Here is a 19211-nt window from a genome sequence, read left to right as displayed (position 1 = left end):
TATGGGAAATTTAACATAGAGCCTAAAGTCAAAGATAGAATACATTCCAGTTTTGTTTAACTTGTTAAAGCACATTTATCTTATTACCTTAACTAAAACCAAAGCACATGTTAAGCTAAATATAACTTTACAGATTTATTTATTTATTTAAAGAGTTACAGCGAGACAGAGACAGAGGGAAAGAGAGAAAGAGAGAGAGAGAAAGAGATAGGTCTTCCATCTGCTGGTTCAGTCCCCAAATGACCACATCATCTGTAGCTGGGCCCATCCAAAGCCAGAAGAAGCCAGGAGCTTCTTCTGGATCTCCCATGCAGGTGCAGGGGCCCAAGCACTTGGCCCATCTTCTACAGTTTCCCCAGGTGCATTAGCAGAGAGCTGGATGGGAAGTGGAGCAGCCGGGACTTGAACCAGCGGCTATGGGAGGTTAGTACTGCAGGCGGTGGCTTTATCCACTACACCACAGTGCCAGCCTTCCTAAATATAACTTTAATTTCAAGATTTATTTTCAAGAATTCCTTAATCCTTTCATATACAAAGAATTTAACAAAGGAAATAATGTTAGAGACGTTAGAGTAATATTTTAGTAGTTTTCTAGAGTTAGAATCTGACATGTATTTAGAGAAACATTTTTTAAATTTAAGTTATAGAACTAAGGTATCAATCAATGTATTTCCTTTAGTTGACTTGTACAACCACATGTAGAGTTTCTCAGCTTGTTCAGCTAGAAAAATAAGGCAACGAACAGAAACTCTAATAACTTATATAACAAATATACCATTCTCCTATGACTAAAACTGTATTTAATATCATTAAAATATCAAAATAGAATTTTACAGAATTAGACCTGAAACACTTTATATATTGTTAAAGCTTTATAGCATTGGACTTTCAATTTATGATATACAACAGTTCTTTTTCTGATTTCTCTTTTTGCAACAATGTGTTTTTTTTTTCCTGTCTTCCTTAAGGTTTCCCAGTTCTGACTTTATTCAAGTAATTTTGCAAAATTTTATCTGAATTTGTAATTGTGTTTTAAATATTTTAAAAGTCAGTTCTGGGGCCAGCGCTGTGGTGTAGCAGGTAAAGCTGCTGCCTATGGTGCCAGCATCTCATATGGGTGCCGGTCAGAGTCCTGGTTGCTCCACTTCCAATCCAGCTCTCTGCTATGGCCTGGGAAAGTGTCCCAAGTCCTTGGGCCCCTGCTCCACTCCTTGCTCCTGGCTTTCAGATCAGCTCAGCTCCAACCATTGTAGCCAACTGGGAAGTGAACCAGCAGATGGAAGACCTCTCTCTCTCTCTCTCTCTGACTCTCCTTCTCTCTCTATGTAACTCTGACTTTCAAATAAAAAATCTTTTTTTTAAAAAAAGTCAGTCCTTTTAGTACATTCATTTTATTTCTAAAAGTAAGTTATGAGGCTGGCATTGTGGTATAGCAGGTTAAGCCGCTGGCTGAGATGTGGCATCCCATATGAGCACCAGTTCAAATCCTGGCTTTTCCATCTCTGATCCAGCTCCTTCCTAATGTGCCCAGGGAAGCAGTGGAAGATGCCGCTGCCACCCATATTGGAGACCTCAGTCGAGTTCTAAGCTCCTGGCTTTGGCCTGGCCCATCCCTGGCCATTGCAGCCATTTGGGAGTGAACCAGTGGGTGGAAACATACACTCTGTGTGTGTGTGTGTGTGTCTCCCCCCTCCCCTGTAATTCTGCCTTTCAAATAATAAATAAAATCTTAAAAAATTAAAAGATGTTAGGGAAGGGAATAACTTGATTTTATGTCATTGGCTAGTAAATTTGCTAGTATCCTTTCTTAAACTATTGCTTTTTTTCCAGATAGAATGCTATTTTTACATTATGTTCCCAAAAATATGTGGACGTATTTCCAGACTACCTAGACTAATCTGATTACCTATTTTAATGACAGTGGAGTATTTTATTGTAGTAGTGTATAAGTAAGTTTTAATAACTGATGGGGAGATACGCTGTGGCTGTTCTTTTCAAGTTTCAGCTCTCACACATGGTTCTTCCATAGAAACTTGCAGATCACTTGCTCTAAATAGAAAAGATTATGCTGTGGCATAGTAGGTTAAGCACCTGCCTGCAGCACTGGCATCCCATATGGGTACCAGTTCATGTCCTGGCTGCCCCACTTGTGGTCCAGGTCTGATAGCATGGGAGACCAGTGGAAGATGGCCCAAGGGCTTGGGCACCTGAACGCATGTGGGAGACCCAGAAGAAGCTCCTGGCTCCTGGCTTCGGATCAACCCAGTTTCAGCCACTGCGGCCATTTGTGGAGTGAACCAGCAGATAGAAAACCTCTCTCTCTGTTTTTCCCTCTCTGTCTGTAACTCTGCTTCTCAAGTAAATAAATCCTTTTTTTTTTTTTTAAAGAATTTACTTAGAAGAACATGGTCAAATTCTTCTCTTTCTACTTCAAACTCTTACGTTTCAGGCTCCAAAGAATTCTGCCTTTGCCTTCACCCAGTACCCTCCCATTTAAAAAAAAATAATAATAATATGTAAGTTTTATTAGTTTCAGAATGATTGACATTGTTACAGTAATAACATCACTTTAAGAAATATGGTATGTCTGTGTGTTTCTCAAGTTTGTTTGATGTCCAGAGGGAGCTAACTGGGGAAATGTTGGAAGCTTGAAGGAAACTCTCAGAAATGAGTGAGGCTAGAGAGTGTGGAATTATAGCAGCCAGAGATTGCATTGTTGAATGAGTTTATTCTAGGAGCATGGAGCATAGGGAAGCTAAGTAAAGCAGTGGAGAAACTAAATGTCTGCTAAGATGGGGAATCATCAAGAAATAAAAACTTTTCAGGGTGATGAGAATTACAAAGATGGAAATGGTGGGTGTTGCTGGAATTAAAAACCAGAAGGTTGTCACCCACCTGGGCCCAGGAGGCTAATGAAGAGCAGGCGTATATGAAGTAGAAGGGTTAATGATGAGCTGGAAGAGGAAACTTCCGGTCACGGCCAGTTTCTGGGGTTGCAGACGTTAGAGGTAGAGCATATCTGAGCAGTGACGCTGACAGCAGCCCTGATGCCATTTTGTGCCGTGGGAGAAGAGGGAGCCGAGTGACGTCTGGTTGTAGGCACGGCAGCTGGCCTCTGCCCCGCCTCCTGTGCTGGCCTCGCAGGGCTGCTCCCTGTTGAGGGTTTGCCCGTGCTGGCAGCTCCGTGACTGCACAAGGATTGTCTTGTGAGGTGACCCACAGCCGGTCTGTGATCCTGCCAAGTAACTCAGAATTAGAGTGCAGTTCTGAGAGGAAGAGGGCGTGTCTGTGTGTGAGAAGTGGTGTGCAGTACAGTCACTGGCACGAGTTTCGTGTGTGTGTTGGAAGTTCCCCAAAGCCAGAAGGAGAGCTGGGGGAGGTAGAGGGCTGTGTGAGATCCTGCAGAAGGTGTGTCCATTCGGGAGGGAGCCACAGTTTCTACCGAAAAGTAATTGCCTCTCCTGATGGGCTTTATTTTTCATGAGGCTTCAAGATACTGTCTGATGTCGTAACTTTAGCCTGAAGCACTCTTCCTAGTGTTTCTTATAGGGTGGTATTCCAGCAGTAAGCTCCCTCCAGTTTTGTTTGTCAGGAAATATCTTGATTTCTCCCTCATTCTTGAAGTATGGTTTAGCCAGATACAGAATTCTAGGTTGACAGGCTTTTTTTTTTTTCTCTCAGTATTTTAAATACCTCATCCCACTAATTCTTTTTGGCCTTTATTAAAAACCGTTTGTTACTCTTACCAAGAACCCCTTGTATGTGATGCGTCTCTTATCTCTCACTGTTTTCAAGATTTTCTCTGTCTTTCAGCAGTTTGATTATAATGTGTCCCGATGTTATCTCTCTGAGTTCGTCCCCGTCAAGGTTGGCGAGTTACTTGGATGTACTGCTTTGTCTTTCAGCAAATTTGGGGCGTTTCTGGCCATTATGTCCGCAGGTATTCTTTCTTCTTCTCTCATTCATGCCTGCCCTCCTGCAGTTCCCACTGTGCTTATGGTTGTCGCACAGTTTCTCGGATTCTGTTCTCTTACGTTCATCCTTTTTCCCCTGCCTGCTCCTCAGGCTTTAGGCTCACTGGCACTCACACATTCTGTCGCACTCCTCTAGACACCTTCCCATTTCAGTCCATTGTGCTTTTAAGCTTCGGGATTTCTGCCTGCTTCTTTTTTTTTTTTTTTTTTAGATTTATTGATTTATTTGAAAGTCAGAGTTACACAGAGAGAGAAGGAGAGGCAGAGAGAGAGAGAGAGAGAGAGAGAGAAAAACAGGTCTTCCAACCATTGGTTCACTCCCCAGTTGGCCACAATGGCCAGAGCTGTGCTGATCCAAATCTAGGAGCCAGGAGCTTCTTCCTGGTCTCCCACGTGGGTGCAAGGGCCCAAGGACTTGGCCATCTTCTACTGCTTTCCCTGGCCATAGCAGAGAGCTGGATCGGAAGTGGAGCAGCCGGGACTTGAACCAGCGCCCATATGGGATGCCGGCACTGTAGGCGGTGGCTTTACCCACTACAGCACAGCACCGGCCCCGCCTGGCTCCCTTTTATCAGCATTCTGCATTTCGTGAGTTATTTAAGCATATTTCAAACAAACGACTTTAAGCCTTTGTATGCTAAAGTCAATGTCTGGGCTTCCTCATGGACAGTAGCCATTTTTTTCTTCATTCGTGGGAGTAGGCCACACTTGCTTGTTTCTTTGCATGGGCCATATTGTTTTGTTGTTGTTCAAACTGGGTGTTTTTCAGTATTATAATGTGGCAGCTTTGGAAATCTTTCCTCCTCACCAGAGGTTGTTTTTTGTGATTGTTTTAGTCACTTTGGCTTGTCTGCTTAATGACTTTTCTATTTTCATGAAAGCCACATTCTTTGTCATGTGTAGGCACCAAAGTCTCTGTTCTAATAGCTTGGTGATAACCTACTGATGTGATGTATCTCCTTACAGGCCTGGGACAAGGCGCTGGTGCAGTGCCCCTAGTCTTGGCAGAGTGCGTCTGGGCTGGGCCCTGCACGCTGCTTCCCTGGCCTTTACTTCCCGCCAGGGAAGCCCTGAGGTGGGCACAGGGCGTGGCTCACAGTCTCAGGTCTCTGCTGACCACATGTGCAACTCTGGACTGCGTGTGGCCTTCCCGTTTTCCTGGACTACTTGGGAACTTCTTAAAGTCCCTTGTCTGCTCTCTCGCCTTCCTCAGACTCTTCTTTCCCAGCATATGTCTGCCCCTTGCCCCATGTGGCAGCAGTCAGTGCATTTTCCCTTGAAGTCCTTTCAGCAAAGCCACTGTGTCCCTGGGCAGCTCAAGGCGAGCAAGACAAAGGCAAGCCCGTGGCCCGATCCTTCAGGGGCCTGCAGACATGTCGGGACACACAAGCTCCGTTAGCAGCAGCCTGCAGCAGGCATCCTACAGATCTCACCACTGGCAGAGTGGCGAGAATGGCGCCAGGGCCGTGTGAAATCCTGCAGAACGGCCTTCTTCTTTTTCATCCATTGAGTGTTCCCTGGTTGTAGTTTGTTACTGGATTGCAAAGTTCTGAAAATGTGGATTCTGTTTTGTAGCATATTCGTTGCTTTTGTGGGGGGATGGAGTTTTGGAGTCTCTACTTTCTGTCTTCAGGATTCCAGTTTTTATTATATTCTACGAGCTATACTTTCACATTTCAAAATTAGCATCATCTACTTGTTCTATAACCTTTGACCTCTGTCATTTGTTAGTGTCTGAACTTGGCAGCTAGTACTAGTGTCTGTGATGTGGCCTTTTGTTACTTCGTAGGTAAGCATTGTGTTCTGATTAGCCTCCCAGTGTGCTTCCCACGTCCTGCAGATCAGTCCTAGCACCGACTTCAGGTAGCCCCACAAGCTACCCAAACTCACACTGCGTTTTAGTTGACTTTATATTTGAACCATGTCTTACTCATTGTGTTGGCTTTGCTCTGGAGTTTCTGCCATTTTAAAAAATTGAATGAAGAAATTTTCTACTGTTACTACTGCTAATTTCTTTTAACTTCTTACTTATCAGTTGAGTAGAATCCACTCTTGCTGCAGCCTGTTGTGTTCCAGAACCTAACTTCAATTCATTATTTCCTTTGTTTCCTGCCATGCTGGTAGTTGTCTTGTACTTTTTTCTTGTATTATGTGTCTTCTCATATCCAAGAACTTCTGTCCTCCCAACCTCTCTGTAATAAGAGCTCCTCAGATTTTTACCTTGAGCTCTCTTCTCACTCTGCTGTCCCCACAAGCAACCTCACCTATCCCTGTGACTTTAAATACTGTTTGTATGCTGAAGACACCAAAACTCAATGCCTTTTCCTACAGTCTACCTGTTTAGATCATGTTTAAGAGGAAAGAATCCTTCACGAGACTGAGTTTCTAAACATACTTTTTTCCATTTTGTTTTCCTAAATGTTTAAAATCTTGCCTTTCATATTTAATTTCTTATTATACCAGGAATGGGTGTTTATGCTTGAGGTTGGGTCTGATTTGTTGTTATTGTCACCAGTTACCCTGGTGCTATTTAAAGTCTTCTTGCCTGTTCCCTCTGATTTGCCTGTTTTGCTGGCAGTAAGGGCAGGAGATGGGAGAGCTCTTTTGTCGATCTTCCATTAGCGCCTCTGATTCCAGCGCACTCTGCACCCCCCTCCATCTGTTGCAGCGCCTCTGATTCCAGCCCACTCTGCACCCCCCTCCATCTGTTGCAGTGCCCCTGATTCCAGCGCACTCTGCACCCCCCCTCCATCTGTTGCAGTGACTCTGATTCCAGCGCACTCTGCACCCCCCTCCATCTGTTGCAGCGCCTCTGATTCCAGCCCACTCTGCACCCCCCTCCATCTGTTGCAGCGCCTCTGATTCCAGCGCACTCTGCACCCCCCTCCATCTGTTGCAGCGCCTCTGATTCCAGCGCACTCTGCACCCCCCTCCATCTGTTGCAGTGCCCCTGATTCCAGCGCACTCTGCACCCCCCTCCATCTGTTGCAGCGCCTCTGATTCCAGCCCACTCTGCACCCCCCTCCATCTGTTGCAGCGCCTCTGATTCCAGCGCACTCTGCACCCCCCTCCATCTGTTGCAGTGCCTCTGATTCCAGCCCACTCTGCACCCCTCCTCCATCTGTTGCGCCCTCAGGGCTCTCCGAGCAGGCTGGCTGCACCTGTGTTCTTCTCCCCTACCTGTGTTCTTCTCCCCATTGTGTACCTGAGGCTCTGCCCCAGCCCCCACTTCTTCATCACTGACCACACCTCACTGTCCAGCTGCAATCTCTGGCTGCGGTAGCTCTTCCCGATTGTGCTTGTGAGGGTGGGCTTTTACCTGGTCTGTTGCTCTCCTGTTTTCTAATGGGTCTTGGAGAGGGAGGTTTTAAACACAGGTGCTCAGTCTATCTGCTGTTTTGTCTGAAGTCGTGTTACGACATTCTCTGAAAATCTTAAAAACGTAATTAAATCTCCTCTTTGGAGCAAGATGTAAGCCTCACCCTTTCTGAAGGTAAAGAGCTGTCCTTAGTGTTCTGATTCGTGGCTTAATGCTATGTAAGATTTTACATTTTAAATAACCTTTTATAGTCTTAATATTTCATAATGCAAAAAAAGTGACTAATTCTGGTGTCACCGTGTCCGTGACCTTGGCTTATGAGTGTGTAACTGAATGCCTGGAAATACGTGTCCGTGAAGAACTGCAGGCACATAAAAGGAAGGAATTCTGTGCGACTGTGCTTCATCCCACTGATGATTTCACTGCTCACTGTGCTTGGGACAGCTGAACAGTAAAAGGACATATGGCAGGATTCTTGAGCCTGGCAGAACCGCAAAAGTACTTGCTGTAATGTTTTCTTTGCTTTCATTGGATTCGTCCAGTAAAGCTGGTTTATTTTTGGTCGTTTCCTGTCTATGAATACTGGTACTTTAGCCAACACTACTATCATAAAATATAATGTATAAAATGAGTTTCCACACCTACGAATGTTGTAATAGAAATTTATAAAATAAGTTATTACAGGAATCAACACCACTTATTCAGTGGGAAAAGAATCTTCCGAGAGATTTTAAGTCCTCTTCTTGTGGGCTGTTGTAAAAAGCCTAAAGGTAAAAATAATATGTAACACCCTGAAGTTTTGTCCTTTTTTTCCATCTGGACACTTAAGAGCGTTTCTACATCGAGCCTGGCTTTTGGGGACTCATTGCTGTATTGCATTACGTTAGTCACCCTGTCTTTTCTAAGAGTTCTCCGCAAATGGAAAAGGCATCGAATATTTCTCTGGTTTATCCTTATATATACATAACCACTGCAGATCTCAAAGAGAAGTCCTTTGTGATGTCATGCCACCTGCTATTACATAGGTAATATTTGAGTCAGAAAATATCATTGGACCTGTATTGGTATTCATGAGAAAGCTGGTTTGGGAACATAGATCCTCTAGAGAAGAATATAAAAATTTAGGTGCAACACAAGTAGAAACTGGACTAAATGACCAGTTACCCACTCTAGAAATCTGAGTCACACTTTCCTCTCTCTCCTTCATTTTCCATGGTCAAGAAACCATTAAGTCCTACTTCTGTTTTCTCTACACTATTGGTAAGTCTGTGTTTTCTTTTCTTTATACTAATCAATAAAATCTATTGAGGCATGATGCAGAATGTTATTTTTCTTTTTTGTTAAGATTTATTTATTTATTTTAAAGGCAGCGTTAGAGAGAGAGGGAGAGGTAGAGGTCTTCCATCCAGTAGTTTACTCCCCAAATGGTCGCAATGGCCAGGGTTGGGTCAGGCCCAAGCAAAGAGCCAGGAGCTTCTTCTGGGTCTCCCACATGGGTACAGGGGCCGAAGAACTCAGGCCGTCCTCCGCTGCTCTCCCAAGTGCATCAGCAGGGAGCTAGACCAGAAGTGAAACAACTGGGACTTGAACCATCACCCTATGGGATGCTGGCACTGCAGGCAGCAGCTTAACCTGCTTGGCCACAGTGCTGGTCCCAGAATGTTATTTCTAACCTTCACAACAGCTCTGAAAAGAATATGTATTATGGCTCCATTTTACATGCAAGGAAACTGAAACTCAAAGAAATGACGCAGAATCCCCACCCTGCCCCCCAGTCATCGTTTTATTGGTAGAAGATCTGGAATTTTATCTCAGGTCTACCCGCTTTCCTTTCCAGTGTCAGTTCTACCCACACTCTCCCTTCTGCGTGCCCTCACGCGGTCTAGCTGACATCACTGCATTGCCTTCTTGCTGATCCTGCACGCAGCCCCTCCCTGCCGCGTCCTCCCCAGCCTTGACTGGCTTACCTGAGGTGGGCCCTGGGGGACGGAGAGCATGGCTTCAAATCTCTGCACCCAGCCCAATGCCTAGATCCACGTGTGGCACAGGTGCTTTCAAACTTGCATCAGATATGCTCTTTTCTAAACTCAAAACCCATTTTTTTCCTTCCTCAACTCTACAGGACAAATTTGGCTTTGCAGCCTCATCTCTTATCTATTTTTCAGTCTTCTGGCCATGTTGAGATTTTCCTCGTGTGAATGTGCTGTACCTAATAAGCCTTCTGTGCCTTTCTTCATTCTGCCCCCACTCTTCTACACTGATGAAATGCTCTTCGTCTCTCAAAGATCAATTCAACTGCCATCTTCTTTTGAAACCCGACTTCTTCCTGTTAGAAGGATGAGTTGTTGCTTCTTCTCTGTTCCACTGCACATGGTTTCAATCCTCATTATGTGACAGTGAGCACAGTGTATTCCCCCGAGAACATGGATGAACCCTCCTCTCTGCCTCCTTCTGGACTGGGAACTCTTGGGGGGCAGACACATCTTGATTGGTTATTTTTAAATTTTCTTTATTTGAGAAGCAGGGAGACAGACAGACAAAGTTCCCCAGATGGCTGTAATGCTGGGCTGAAGCTGAGAACTGGAAACACCTGTGTGGGTGGGGGGACCCAAGTAGCTGAGCCATCACCTGCTGCCTCCCAAGGTGCACGTTGGAAGGAAGCTGGACTTGAACTCAGGCGCTGCAGTGTGGGACGCTGTCTTAGTTGGCATCTTAACCACGTGGCCAAATGCCACCCCTCGATTTATTTTTGTATCCCCAGTGCCTAGCACAACATGTGACACAGAAGACTGTTGAACGAGGTGTTGAGCTCATTCCACTTAGAGATCTTACCCCGTGTCCTTACTAGGTTGATTGCTGAGTAGGAGTAGAACAGTTTTCTTTCTGGAACCATAACTCAATAAAAATGAATAATAATTTTGATCTTTTGACATCTAGAAAAGTTTGCACTTAATCTCTGGGGTGATTATTCTTATCAATGTAGTTGATTCAGTGGCTTGTGCCAGAACTTCAGTATACTGCCTGTACTAGTGAGCGTCCAGCAAATGTTTGGTGACTGGATGAATAGTGAGTTAATATGTATGTGTGAAACACTGAAGAGATATGTGCGTATCTCCTCAGCATACCAGGAAAACCAAAAGGACCATCCCCACAAACATTTGCTGTCTAGCAGGCTGTCCACATCGCTTTCTATGGAAATAAGAAGACACCTTCCCAGAGGAACGAATTTACAAATATTGGCCAAAGTTTGAGGCTAAACCCAAAGCCTTATGCAGAACATAGCTGAAGTAGGCTAATGGTTGTGTGAGCTGTGAGCTGTTTAGCAGGTGCAAGGCCTGCTCTTGGGAAGGGTGAGCCTGTCTGGAGACCCGCAAGCTGGCCCCTGGGTTTGAGCAAATCTCCACCTGGGAGCTGTGTAAGCTGGAGGTTGTTCTGCTTCTTTTTGCGACTGTGTTGCTGTTTTTCCGAGTGTAGCCTTGTTTGTTATTAACACTTTACCAACAGTCTGCTCGACAGATCTCTACACAAAATGCATAATCCTCAGCTAATGAGACTTGTTATTTTGGAGCTTATATTCTTAAGCCTCTGATGATATGTAAGAAGAAAAGCCAGACATTTCCAAATATCTGAAGTGGAACATCACTTGTTAAAGATTTTATTCACAGGGTGCTGGTACCTAACTCTGAGTGTCCATCGTTTTCACATTAGAAGTAAACCTCTCCGCTGACCATCCGACATCCCCATATAAATTCTCTTTCTGTTCTTCCCTTCCCTTTCCCTCACTCTCCTTACATGTTTTTGCCTCCCTGGGTAAACCTTGCTGATAACTTACTCGTGTTTCCACCACTGCTTCTACTTCTTTGCTGAAACCACGGCCATGTTCAGAACACCCTCCTTAAGATTCCTAAGGTACTCATGAACTTTGGAATTGCTTGGCGAATTCGAGAGAGATTTCTTGAGCCAAGCCAGGAGCTGAGCTAGATATGGGATCTCTTGTAGCAGACTGGCAGAGGTCAGGCCTGAGAATCGCAGTGTCTGCTGGAAGACAGACAGCTCTGTGGTCCTTGCAGGGCAGTGGGGTAAGTGCTCCAAGGGAGGATGTGCCCTCCTCATCAAGCCTTCCTGTCTTAGTGGCAGTGAGATGCTGGCCAGGACCCTTATCCTAGCCCAACGGTTATATGCTCTACCTAGCTGAGTATATCAAAACACAGTGCATGGAGCTTCCTCATATCCCCCCCCCCTTTTTTTTTTTGAAGTTTTATTTCTTTACTTGAAAGGCAGAGTAACAGAGAGGCAGAGGTAGAGAGAGAGAGATAGAAGTCTTCCATCCGCTGGTTCATTCCTCAAATGGCTGCAACAGCCAGAGCTTGGCCGATCTGAAGCCAGAAGCCAGGAGTTTCTTCAGGGTCTCCCACGTGGGTGCAGGGGCCCAAGCACCTGGGCCATCTTCTACTGCCTTCCCAGGCCATAGCAGAGCACTAGATTGGAAGTGGAGCTGCTGGGACTTGAACCAGCACCCATATGCTGGCACTGCTGGCAGAGGCTTTACCCACTATGCCACAGCACTGGCCCACTTCCTCTTATCTTACATTTGCCCCTTTATTATCATCGGCCTGTACCTCCTAAGATTATCAGCCACGAGTATTCCTCTGTTAGTGCTTTTTGAGTGTTGTCATTCACATCGTCATATGAGAATCATCTTAAGCATGGATCTCGTAGCAATCCAGTGTTTTTCTATTTTCTTGGTTGCGTATTCATTTAATGTAGATTAATAACATTACCCAGCTTGTTACTGAATAGACTAAAGTGTTGGTTGTTAACTGGCGCCTCTGAAATAAACCTAAAAAACTGAATATCTGCAATGATTACTTAGTTCATTGTGCATTATAAAAAGCCCCCAGTAGGCCTCAGAGTCCTCCAAGATGAAACACAGTGTTTAGCCTTAAGGAACTCGGTACCTGGAAGAAGCAAAGTTGTAAACGTAATGAGAAGTAAGGTACTCCACTTGGAAGGTGCACACAGAGGAGAGCGCAGCGCTCATTGACGGCGCCAGCTTGTGTTGTCTGAAATCACTCTTCCGCGCATGCTGGGTACAACGAGTAGATGTCTCCATTCACAAAGAAGACACTTTAAGGAGTACCAAGGTCTTTTTTTCTTTAATTGTCTGGCTTTCATTTAGGTAATCTTTCATAGAAACAGTGGCTCCTACTCTGGAAATAATAACAATTACCATAGTCAGCAGAAGTGAAGTGATTGTGTGTGTGTGTGTGTGTGTGTGTGTGTGGGAGGGAGGGAAGGAGAAAGAGAGATTGCTTTCCATCATCTGTTATTTCAAATATCAGAGGAAGTGTTGATTTTAGTGTTTATAAGTAGTATATACTTTTAAAAATGTTTAAAAACATTGAAGTATTCAAAAGTGGAAATTCAACCTGACCCCTAGTCCAGCCTGAAATATAAACTATTTTAGCATTATTATGTGTTTCATAAACTTTATCTTTCACTATATAAATGATTTGGGCTTAGAGGCACTTTTTTAGATAGTGTACATCTTTTTAAAAATGAAACCTGTTGCTAGAACAATGCAAGGCCTCCGGGCAGGCCACTGGAGGTCAGCCCTTGGTGCCCCGGACCAGTGTGAAGGGGTGAGGAGCTTGCCCAGCATGCCGCTGTGTTGCTGTGTTTGAAGGTGCGACTTCCCCTCACAGGACACTGTGGGTCTTCCAGGTCTCTCGACTCAGGGCTCACCAGCGCTGTGCAAGGCCTGTGCATCACAGACACACACCTGGTGGAAGTGGACGGGGACACGCTCTCCCTCTATGGCTCAGGAGCGCTGGAATCCCTGGACCGGAACTGGAGTGTTCAGACCGCAGGAATGGTCACAACCGTCTCCTTTACCTTCATAGAGTTCGATGAGATTGTGCAAGTGCTTCCCAAACTGAAGATGAAGTTTCCCAACTCTCTGGTAAACATTTCCTCTAGTGGTGTATTCGAATTCTTCTTAGTCGTGACTTGTGTGCTTAGGCCAAAAGACCTGTTTTAGCTTTTACTTAGACAGCCCCTAACTGGCTGGGAAAGTAGCTTTGTGTTCGTTTTCTATAGCTGGAATTTAAATCAGTGCTCATAAATGGCCTTGCAGTTTTGTGTTAATATTAGAAATTATAAAAGACTATGTGATTTCCCTCAACTCTTGTCTGCACTTCCCGCTGCAGTCAGCAGGGCCGCCTCAGCTGACACTGTGTGTCCAGTCCCTGTGCCTGGTGTCACTGGGACACGTACATCTGTTGTATGATTTTACTGTAGTCTCCTGGTGACGTCGAAGTTAACTAGTAGCTCACTAGAATCGCTTGGAGCAGTTAGCTTTCCCCAGTTTCGATGTTAACCAGGTCATGCAGTAGCATGCAGTCACAGAAACTGATTTCCGTTATGAGTTCGGTCTTGAGTTTTTATTATCATTGTGTCTTTAAAAGTGATCTTCCTCACTTGCTGTTTCACGGTTGTCCGCCGCCCCTCACTCCGCACACCCACCTCATCCTCCTGGAAGGAGATGGATACAGATGGGGGGTTGCTTTAGATAAGCCCAGGCCAGTGCACCCACAGAACCTTCCACTAGCACTGCGGTGTTGGGGACCTGACCTCTCTGGAGCCAGGGCAGCCAGCTGAGGCGTGCTGGGCGATATGCGGGAGCCTGGGAGCCCCAGAGTCTAAGCTTCCATTTCCAGTCTACCTTTCTTAGATTTAACCTCAGTGCCAGGGACCAAAAGTCAGGGTAGTACCAGAGCCTGAAGTAGTTGAGACTTATGTAACTTTTAAGAATCTTAGCTTATTAATAAATGGGGTTGTCCTCTCCAGAGTCACACAGAGCTTAATATTGGATGGATTCCATCAGTGATGTATTGAATGGATTAAAGTTATGTACTTTGTGGCATGCAGTTGACTTAATGTAATTGAAAACATATTTGCTAAGCCAAACACTTACAGATTTGCTTGAAGGATGCTCAGTGAGCCCTCATGTTAGTAGGTTAAGATGGTTGAACTCGGCAGTCAGACCTCTGTGTTTTATTATCGCAGCACCTTAAGTTCAAGGAGACCAATCTCGTCATGCTGCAGCAGTTTAACGCGCTGGCACAGCTCCGTCGCATTGACCAGCTCACCATCGACCCTCAGGGGAACCCCGTGGTCCAGTTTACACTCTGGAAATACTACGTCCTGTTTCGGCTCAGCCATTTCAGTATGCAGAAAATAAACGGAGCAGAGGTACGCTCAGCCGGGGGGGCCTGTGCCGGACCAGCGCGCCTTTTTAGGAGAAACAGTCAAAACGGTGAGGAATCGGCGTATCCACGATCGAACTTTTGAGAGTGCTGGTTTGGCAAGAAACCTGGGTATTTTAAAATGTCGAAAGGCTAAAATTCTTACCTGAACGCTTCTGTAGCACTGAACACATTTTGAAAATAGCACAGTGACCAGGTCACAGTGAGAAGTAAGTGCCTGTGCTGTGCTTTGTAGGCGTTCAGAGCAGTAAGATTGGTGGATGGCAGCTTCTCACCGCGTCGTGACCTTGGCATTTGTGAGCGCTCTGCCGCCTGCCTGGCATGAAGACGGAGAGGGGACGTGAACGAACTGTCCGTCCATAAAGGCTGTGGCAGAAAAGGGGAAAACGGGGTAGGAGAAAGGAGGTCAGACAGGGAACGAAGAAGGGTTTGAAAAAGAGACGAGAAGGAGAAATGGTACAAACGAGAGGGGAAGGAACGAACACAAGCGCGAGTGAGCGTCTGCGCTGTCCGGTCAGCGCTTGGTGACGGCTGCCCGTGCCGTGGCTGCGCTGCACAGCTCACTGGTGACCGGGGAATCATTAGCGACATTACTGTCAGACTGATTGCACCTGAGGGCAGGCCTCAGCTACTTAAGACCAGGTTCTCTTTAAAAAGTGACTCAGAAGAAAGAGAAGCTATGCCCGTGCTTCTGTCAGATTAAATAATCCTCCAAAGGAACCATTTCAGGACGTTGTTGCTCCTCTTAGATCGTCTCCTAGGAGCCAGAGGACTGCCTTATGCTAAGATTGGCCCCACGGCTGACACGCCACAGGTCCCTCTGGTCCAGAACTCCAGCAACCCAGCCTGCTGCTGGCAGACGGCAGAGCCCTGGCTCCGTGTGTGAGCCAGCGCGCGTCCCTGCAGGCGTGAGTGCTGGCGTCAGGCGCATCTGGACCCAGGGCCTGACTTGGGCTCTGCAGGTGACTCTGGAGATTTGGCGCTATTGTGGTGACCTTGTATGGCCTTGATTTTGTGGCAGAGACGCTCTGAGTCCCTGCTGTGACCTCGTAATTAGCCCCAACGTTTCCAAACAGGAGCCTGGACTGCACGGAGAATGGCTGTCTTGGCTGAGAGTGAGTGATCCCTCCTTAATAACTGACTCTACTTTTGCCCCAGTTAACCCTAAATAGTGTATTTTCCCAGTTGCAAGTCACTTCTTGAGGAATACCTTGTATTGCAGAACTTTGAAATAGGAAACAACAAAGAAAAATTAGGAAGAAACAGAAAGAATGTATTCTGAGGGACCGGTGCCGTGGTGCAGCAGGTAAAGCCATTGCCTGCAGTGCCGGCATCCCATATGGGCGCCGGTTCAAATCCCAGTGCTTCTCTTCTGGCCAGCGCTCTGGGAAAGCAGTGGAAGATGGCTCAAGTTCTTGGGCCGCTGCAACCGCGTGGGAGACCCGGAGGAAGCACCTGGCTCCTGGCTTTGGATCAGCACAGCTCCAGCTGTTGTGGCCATCTGGGGAGTGAACCAGCAGGTGGAAAACTCTCTCTTTGTGCCTCTGCCTCTCTGTTAACTCTGCCTTTCAAATAAATGAATCTTTTAATATATATATAGTCTGATTTACATTTACCCTCTAATGTAATCCTTAGTATTCTATAGTACAGTTACAGTCAATTTCAACTTCTCTCTGTGAGAGATGATACTGCTCCAGGTAGAGGTCAGCTGAACTAGGAGCCTTGAGGAACAGATGGAGTGGTGGCTTGCCTTGGCCACTAGGTGGCTGCATTGCATCAGCAGCCTGGTTATCAGCGACAGGAGGGGCCTGAGGAGCTGGTCTCCACAGGTGCAAGGCGCACCGTGCTGATCTGATGGCAGGAGCCAGGTGCTTCTCCTGGTCTCCCATGGGGTGCAGGGCCCAAGGACTTGGGCCATCCTCCACTGCACTCCCTGGCCACAGCAGAGAGCTGGGCTGGAAGAGGGGCAACCGGGACAGAATCCAGCGCCCCGACCAGGACTAGAACCTGGTGTGCCGGCGCCGTAGGCGGAGGATTAGCCTAGTGAGCCACGGCGCTGGCCTGAAGATTTTATTTATTTATTTGAGAGGCAAAGTTACAGACAGAGGAGACAGAGAGAAAGATCTTCCATCTGCTGGTTCATGCCCCAGATGACATAGAGATCAGAGCTAGGCCGACATGAAGCCAGCAGCCAGGAGCTTCTTCTAGATCTCCCATGCGGGTGCAGGGAGCACTTGGGCCATCTTCTACTGCTTTCCCAGGCCACAGCAGAGAGCTGGATCAGAAGTGGAGCAGCCGGGACTTGAACCGGCACCCATATGGGATGCTGACACCACAGACAGACTTAGCCCACTACACCACAGCGCTGGCCCCTGGTGATGACTAAAATGAATCTTTCCCATTGACATTTGGAACATTTTCCCCCTAAATCATTTTCATCTGAGACGCTATGGGACTTATGAAGAAATTCAGCAAGAATTTAAGGCGCCTCAAGTATAAGTCTCAGGAAACAGGGCTTCAGAATCAGAGCTAGCTCCTCACCCCATCGCCTCCCTTCACCGCGGGCCGCTTCTCCACTTCGTTTTAGTGAAGCTCAGAGAAGAAAGGAAAAGTGAAGCCTTCTCCCGAGAGCCAGGAGAACGCCGCTCCCTGAGCAGGGGGACGCTGTGTGTGGGTGTCTGCAGTCGCTGTTGTCTGACCCTCCCCTCTGGTCTCTCTGCAGGTGACCCAGAACGACCTGATCATGGCCGAGCGGCTGTTTGGGATCCTCGCACATGTGGCGTCCTCTGAGCTGCCCCAGTACCGTCTGATTTCCATTCTGGGTGACGCCAGGTAGCGTTCACGTCTGTGGTTTTTATAGAATGACTGCTGCACTAGGAAAAGAAATGAACTCCTCACACTTGCTCCCCGTCTCGTGTACGCATCCCGCAAACATGCGTCCTAGACTTATTGTGTGGCTGGCCCTAGTCCAAGTGGTGGGGATACAAGTACAAACAAGAGAGTCCTTGTTCTCTGTGGTTTATGGCCTAATGCGTCAAAGGTACGCGCGATGTGCTGTAGCGGCTCCGCGAGCACGGGAGACAGGGCCTGCGCTCTGGACGGACCCGAGGGAGGGCTTCACGAGGGAGGTGGCGAACCATCCAGTTCTTCGGGGCAGAGTGGAAGTCCTCCCAGTGGGGCCAGCACTGTGGCATCATGGGTTAAGTGTCCCCTGTGACACTGGCCTCCTTTATGGGTACTGGTTCGTGTCCCAGCTGCTCCTCTTTGGATCCCGCTGTCTGTGAATGGCCTTGGAAAGGCAGTAGAAGATGGCCCATGTGCTTGGGTCCCTGCACCCGGGTGGGAGATCGGATGGAGTTCCTGGCTCCCGGCTTCCAACTGGCTCAGTTCTGGCCATTGTGACTGTTTAGGGAATGAACAGCGGACGTAGGAGCCAGCGTTCTCTCTCTGTAACTCTGACTTTCAAATAAATAAATATTTAAAAATAAAAGAAGTTTTCCCAATGGGAGGAGATCCACAGAAGCGCAGCAGCTGTCTGTAGCCCCGTGGAAGCAGAGCGGGGGTGACAGGAAGTAAGTGATAGGAAGTGACACGGGTGGCGCTCCCGCGGGCTGACGCGAAGCAGAGCTGGAAAGCTGCCTCTAACAAGCACAAGCCGTGACTAGCGCGAGGAAGACTCCCTCTGAGCAGACACAGTGCGGGCCTGGAGCCCAGTCAAGAGGCAGGGCCGCGGGCCCGAGAGAGATGGGGACGCTCGGGGCTGAGGCCGGGACAGTAGATGAGCGCAGCTGGGCCAGCCCTCAGAAGGTGGATCTGACAGAGCCGACAGACAGGCGGTCGCACGTGGACACCACGCGGCGCACGAGGAAGTCTGCGTCTGCGGAAGCCGTGCGAGCTGCACAGCGGTCTCTAGGCTGGGCCTCCAGAGGGGACTGCCGGGGGTCACAGCGGAGCAAGCCCTCCAGGGGGACAGCACTCCTGCTCCAGGGTGGACTCAGCAGGCCGCTGCTGTCCTAGCCCTGAGCCCGGGGTCCCAGCACTTTACCTACTTCAGGGCCCAGGGAGTGCCCGCCTCCCTCCCACAGCCTGCCCGAGCCAGCTGCCGGCTGCGACCTGCACCGCAGAGTGGGTGCCCTGTGCTCCTGCCGCCGCCTCCTCAGCTTCCGGATTCACAGCCAGCCCAGGGCATCTGACTGATGGGCTCTTACACCCCTTCAGGGCCACAGAGTGACCTTGAAAAAATACAAAGGGAGGCATTGAGTTCAAGAAATTACAGTGTAGCTGGCGCCGCTGCTCACTAGGCTAATCCTCCGCCTTGCGGCGCCGACACACCAGGTTCTAGTCCCGGTCGGGGTGCCGGATTCTGTCCCTGTTGCCCCTCTTCCAGCCCAGCTCTCTGCTGTGGCCAGGGAGTGCAGTGGAGTATGGCCCAAGTGCTTGGGCCCTGCACCCCATGGGAGACCAGGAGAAGCACCTGGCTACTGGCTTTGGATCAGCGCGGTGCGCCAGCCGCAGCACACCGGCCGAGGCGGCCATTGGAGGGTGAACCAACGGTAAAGGAAGACCTTTCTCTCTGTCTCTCTCTCAATGTCCACTCTGCCTGTCAAAAAAAAAAAAAAAAAAAAAAGAAAGAAAAAAAAAAGAAAGAAA

At 47.6% G+C, this 19211-nt stretch overlaps 1 protein-coding gene across 15 annotated transcripts in view; it reads left to right on the top strand.

The window, feature by feature from the left end:
* LRRC49 (leucine rich repeat containing 49) overlaps positions 1-19211 on the top strand; it is a 177831-nt gene that overhangs the window by 129737 nt on the left and 28883 nt on the right. For all 15 annotated transcript variants that reach the window (XM_051835678.3, XM_017338044.4, XM_017338043.4 and 12 more), the window contains 3 exons: positions 13018-13255; positions 14362-14547; positions 17284-17393. In XM_051835678.3, the coding sequence (XP_051691638.2) occupies positions 13018-13255; positions 14362-14547; positions 17284-17393 (534 nt within the window). The remainder of the gene's footprint in view (positions 1-13017; positions 13256-14361; positions 14548-17283; positions 17394-19211) is intronic.

This window comes from Oryctolagus cuniculus, chromosome 12 (genome assembly GCF_051225735.1).
Source record: "Oryctolagus cuniculus isolate XC-2025 breed Fujian yellow rabbit chromosome 12, ASM5122573v1, whole genome shotgun sequence".
Lineage (NCBI taxonomy): Eukaryota > Metazoa > Chordata > Mammalia > Lagomorpha > Leporidae > Oryctolagus > Oryctolagus cuniculus.
The sequence above is the reverse complement of the archived record's forward strand: the minus strand, read 5'-3'. Positions and strand labels throughout refer to the sequence as shown.